This window comes from Phoxinus phoxinus, assembly GCF_949152265.1.
Source record: "Phoxinus phoxinus genome assembly, chromosome: 25".
NCBI classification, from domain to species: Eukaryota; Metazoa; Chordata; class Actinopteri; order Cypriniformes; family Leuciscidae; genus Phoxinus; species Phoxinus phoxinus.
Genome location: NC_136900.1, coordinates 13,985,144 through 13,990,527, shown reverse-complemented (window position 1 = coordinate 13,990,527; position 5,384 = coordinate 13,985,144). Strand labels below are relative to the sequence as shown.

The following is a 5,384-nucleotide window of genomic DNA, read 5'->3' as shown; positions in this document are numbered from 1 at the left end:
ACATTTGGTTAAATAAAATCGAGTGATACATAGGGCTATATTGCCCTCTCGACAGTCAAAGCGGGGTTACGTTATTGCCCGTCGTGCACAGGAACCCGAAAGGCAACGGGGTGGCGGCTTTATATATATATATATATATATATATATATATATATATATATATATATATATATATATATATATATATATATATATATATATTTTTTTTTTTTTTCATTTGCATTTCTACTTCAACATTCCATTACATCTCAACCATGCATCATGCTCTACACACTGATCTTGCTGATGACTTCAGAAACATTGTTATCTTCTTTAATTGTTTTCATTTTATTAGGGCCCAAGCCCTGAAAGGGCGCAGAGCCCTTTTGTTCTTCTAAGGATTTTTTTGTTATTCTTCTTCTTCTTCTTTATAATAATTTTTTTTTCAAGGTTTTTGCCACTTTTGGGGGCCTTAACGTGCTCAAAAACTCTTGAAACTTTGCACACGGGTCAGAACCCACGGCCATTAGAGCCGGACTGAAGCTGGTACCCGGGCGTGGCAGGGGGGCTCGACAGCGCCCCCTGGAATGGGATTCAAAAACATGTCCATATATCAAACACGCTTGCATGTAATAATATGAAACTCGGTACACATATAGATCTCATCGGGCCGAACAACTTTCGTGCTCTAAGTTTTACGCCAGTCCCACAGGAAGTCGGCTATTATGGGTTGTATGGAAACGCATGTTCTGGCATTTGAATCACTTCTCCTAGAGAATTCATCCGATGACCACGAAACTCGGTGTGCATGAAGTCAAGACATGGAGGATGATAAATTGCCAGGGGATTTTTGATATCTCGAACGGTTTGGCCGTGGCGAGGAAACAAATTTATGATTAAAAAAGGATGCATAAAGTGTGTTATAACTTAGTTATAGACCCTTTGCAAACACGTGACCACGACCACGTGACGACGCCATGATGGACGGCAAAATATCTGGACGCACAGGCTAAACAGTAGTAGACGAGCGGGAAATTTTATTAATTTTAAACAGTATTAAAAAGATACCACTACACTTTATGGCTTCTTCTATTGATGACGTTACAGTGCCGTTATCGGTAGAGGTAGGGCATCTGGTGGGTGTTCACAAAGAGCGGTATTTGGAGAAGTTGGAGATAGCAGGTTTGGATAGCGACCCTTAACGTTACCTTCTTCCTCCCTCAATTTTCACGGACCTAATTAAATCGCCGAGTCTGCCCGACTTCAGCCCACACGATTTGTACCACTATGTGGTAAACGGGGTATCCCCATACACTGGTTCTGATCTTAAAGCTTTTAAAAGTCTGGATGCTTACCAGTTCTTTGTAGCTGGCTGGGTTACAGGTACGCGATGCTACGCTAACGGCGCGGGGAGGTACCTCATAATGGCAAAGGTAAGACTTCAATCGATGGTTTATTTTTTTATTAACATCTATTCTTTACTTAAGTGAAGATTTATATAACACGTAACTTAGCCTATGATTTTAGAGGACATGGTCGGCCGTGGCTTTTTAATGACGCCTGGACGCATCCCAGGTCTGGGAAGTACCGTCATTAATTATCGATCACACGTCAATCCATGCAGTAAATCACGGAGTGTCTGTAATCAATAGTAACCACATAATTGTAACATATATCCATCTTCTTATCTGTGATTATATTCGCTGTAGCCTATGTTAAGATTCTACCAGTTAAAATCAGCGTAGTGATTAAGATGTAAGTTATCCACAAGGTGCATTTATGGTGTCACTGCAGCAGTAAACAATAACATTCATGTAAAAATAATGTATTTATGCCACTTTCTGTAATTGTAGGTGCATCATAGCCAGTAAATCACGGAGTGTCTGTAATCAGTAGTAACCACATATAATTGTAACATCTAGCCATCTTATCTGTGATTATATTTGCTGTAGCCTGTTAAGATTTGACTAGTTAAACACAGCATAGTGATTAAAGGGATAGTTCACTTTAAAATTAAAATTCTGTCATCATTTACTCACCCTCAAGTTGTTTCAAACCTGTATTAATGTATTTCTTCTGCTGAACACAAAGGAAGATATTTTGAAGAATGTCAGTAACCAAACAGTTAACTGGTCCCATTGACTTCCATAGTAGGAAAAAAAAATACTATGGAAGTCAATGGGTACTACAGTCTACTGTTTGGTTCAGCAGAAGAAATAAATTAATACAGGTTTGAAACAACTTGAGGGTGAGTAAATGATGACAGAATTTTAATTTTAAAGTGAACTATCCCTTTAAGATATATTCACAAGGGGCATTTATGGTGTCACTGGAGCAGTAAAAAATAACATTCATGTAAAAATAAAATAATGTATTTATGCCACTTTCTGTAATTGTAGGTGCATCATAGCCAGTCACTCTCTGAAACCCAACTACAACCATGGGTATCTTTGAAGAAGGATGGGACAGTCTTGTGCGGCCACTGTACATGTAAAGCTGGCCTGGGAGAGGTGTGCTCCCACGTAACAGCTCTGCTGTACGCAATAGACTCTGCTGTTAAACATATGGAAGACAAAAGCTGCACTGATGGGCCCAGACAGTGGGGACTTGCTCCTTTGAAAGCGGGCAAGGCTTTGTACAAAGAGGGATCAGGAATTGATTTCTCAAATCCTGCCAAAAAGCGTTGTGGTGTAAACAACCAAAGCCATTCAGGTTGTCCATCTGGGAAAAAAGTGGGTGTGTCTGCAGCAGCTATAGAACAATTCTACAAGGCTCTGGATAATGCATCTCCAAACCCTTCAGAGAAGAGTGGCATCCTACGCATATTGCCGCACTACTGTAAACAGTTTCAACCAAAGGTGGTGTCTCTGGGTCTACCACAGCCCCTGACTGAGTTATACAGTGCCCAGAACCGGAAGCTGTCTGCCTCGGACCTTGAGAAAAAATGTGATGCCGTATTCAATGATATGGAAGTCACACCAGACCAGGTATAGTCATCCCTCTTAATCTCATACGACCAAAATGTGCTTGAAGGTGTCATGTCATTAATTTCATCTTCTATAATTTACAATGTTGCAGGCAGTAAAAGTTGAGGAAGAGACACGACAACAGGGAAAGTCAAGGCTATGGTTTGACATGAGGGCTGGTAGGGTGACGGCATCTAGGTTCAAGTCAGCTGCAAGGACAGACCCTACAAATCCTTCCAAATCCCTAATTAGGCAGATCTGTTACCCTGACCTATGCAGATTTTCAACAGTTGCAACCAGGCATGTGACATAATGACACAAACATACAGTTTCTGTTTTGAATTTCACCATAGTGTAAGTGAGTAAAGAAATTAGATGTGCTTTGAAATGTTATGTTTCAACTATGGAAATGTATGCAATACATGTTGTGTTCTAAGGTAGAAGGCCCCTGCTTTTTAAAAAAACCCATCAAAGAAACAAACACAAGACAAAGAAATGTATTTATCATTGGAATATTTATTAGTCAATATTACAAATTATCAACATTATTACAAACATGATGACAGAGTGCATCCCTCAATCTCTTTAAGTGCCCTTATCTATTTTTATTCACAGGTGTATGGTGGAGGTCCTTTGCCTAGTTATTCCTAATCTTCCTTTTAAATGGTTCCTGTTGTATTTCATTTACTCCTTTTTAAAGAGATATTCACTTTAAAATGAAAATTCTGTCATCATATACTCACCCTCCAGTTGTTTCAAACCTGTAAGAATTTTTCTTCTGCTGAACACAAAGGAAGATATTTTGAAGAATGTCAGTAACCAAACAGTTAACTGTAGTACCCATTGACTTCCATAGTATTTTTTTTTCTATGAAGTCAATGGGACCAGTTAACTGTTTGGTTACTGACATTCTTCAAAATATCTTCCTTTGTGTTCAGCAGAAGAAAAATTCTTACAGGTTTGAAACAACTGGAGGGTGAGTATATGATGACAGAATTTTCATTTTAAAGTGAATATCCCTTTAAACTACTCCTGTGATATCTGTGATAGAATATGATACAAGAGAATATTATGTGCTATTAAGATTAGGCCAATTTTGGGTACTGACATATATAGTACTTATAGTTTTTAAGGAAATGGGAGAACAAATCCAATGAAAAGGGCACTCAAAGAGTTACGATGATTTAACATTATTTTTCTAATTTTCAGATGGGGATGTGAACATGAACAAAAAGCCAGAGAGACGTATGAGGCTTACGCTGCACAACAGCATCAGGACCTAAGTGTTCGTGATGCCGGTCTCCACATTGATACCTCCCGTCCCTACCTTGGAGCATCTCCAGATGCCTTGCTGTCCTGCTCCTGCTGTGGCGATGGTATTTTGGAAATCAAGTGCCCACACTGTGCCAAAGACACCGGAGTCCTCAGTGCCACTGAAAAAAAACATTTCTGCATTGAGAACACAGATGGTACACATGCACTTAAAAGAGATCATCAGTACTACTACCAGGTGCAAGCCCAGCTGTTTGTGACGAGGCGGAAGTTTTGTGACTTCATGGTGTGGTCTACATCCAATTTTTTCGTACAGAGAATTTTGCCTGATGCTGACTTTTTTACAGAAGCAGTGCAGAATGTCGAAGCCTTCTATAGGTCAGCCATTTTATCTGAGTTATTGGCTAAGACATATACATGCCCAGATAGACTGCTGTCAGACAAAACACAGTCCACCGACTCACAAGAATTGGAGTAGTAGGGAGTTGTTCAAAACATAAAGTGAATTTACTAGAATTGTTGGGTCTTTGTAAATGATATGATTATAAAATTATATATTATATGTGGTCTAGACCTACTCTATTTGTAAAGTGTCTCGAGATTACTCTTGTTATGATTTGATACTATAAATAAAATTGAATTGAATTATTTAGTAAGAATTGCCAGTGCGTTATTCTACATACATTTAATATCCTTTTATAAAGGACAACAACACTGTCAAAAGTTTAAGGGCTGGTTTATTTTACAAAAACATCTTTCAGCACATTTATAAAAGCCAACCTAAATTACATAATGTACACTCATATACAACTTTTATAACGTTTATCCTGCATGTTTTAATTAAATACAAAGTGTGAATGTGTTGGGGAACTGACACAAGACAATTTTAAGAGGTTTATAACAGCAGAGTGACAGCTTAATTTTTTGTGAAACCGTGTGATATAGACAGAATAAATAGGAGACTAAATAGGAGACGTTGATAAATGCTCTACTTTTCCCGGTGTTTAATACTAAAGCACAAGCCGATGGTTACATCTCAATCAAAAAGATGACCCCTCTGCAAATTCATCAATCATACAGGTGAAACTTAAACTAGAATATCATGCAAAGTGAGATATTTCAAGCCTTTATTTGCTATAATTTTGATGATAATGGCTTACAGCTTAT

At 38.3% G+C, this 5,384-nt stretch overlaps 1 protein-coding gene across 1 annotated transcript; it reads left to right on the top strand.

The window, feature by feature from the left end:
• Positions 1 to 2,543: 2,543 nt before the first annotated feature.
• Positions 2,544 to 5,073, top strand: LOC306994073 (uncharacterized protein; the record flags this gene model as incomplete). The annotated part of the gene is made up of 3 exons (XM_079604380.1): positions 2,544 to 2,966; positions 3,058 to 3,245; positions 4,155 to 5,073. The coding sequence occupies 3 exons, from the start codon at positions 2,544 to 2,546 to the stop codon at positions 4,693 to 4,695; spliced, it is 1,152 nt and encodes a 383-aa protein (XP_079460506.1). The 3' UTR covers positions 4,696 to 5,073.
• Positions 5,074 to 5,384: the final 311 nt, after the last annotated feature.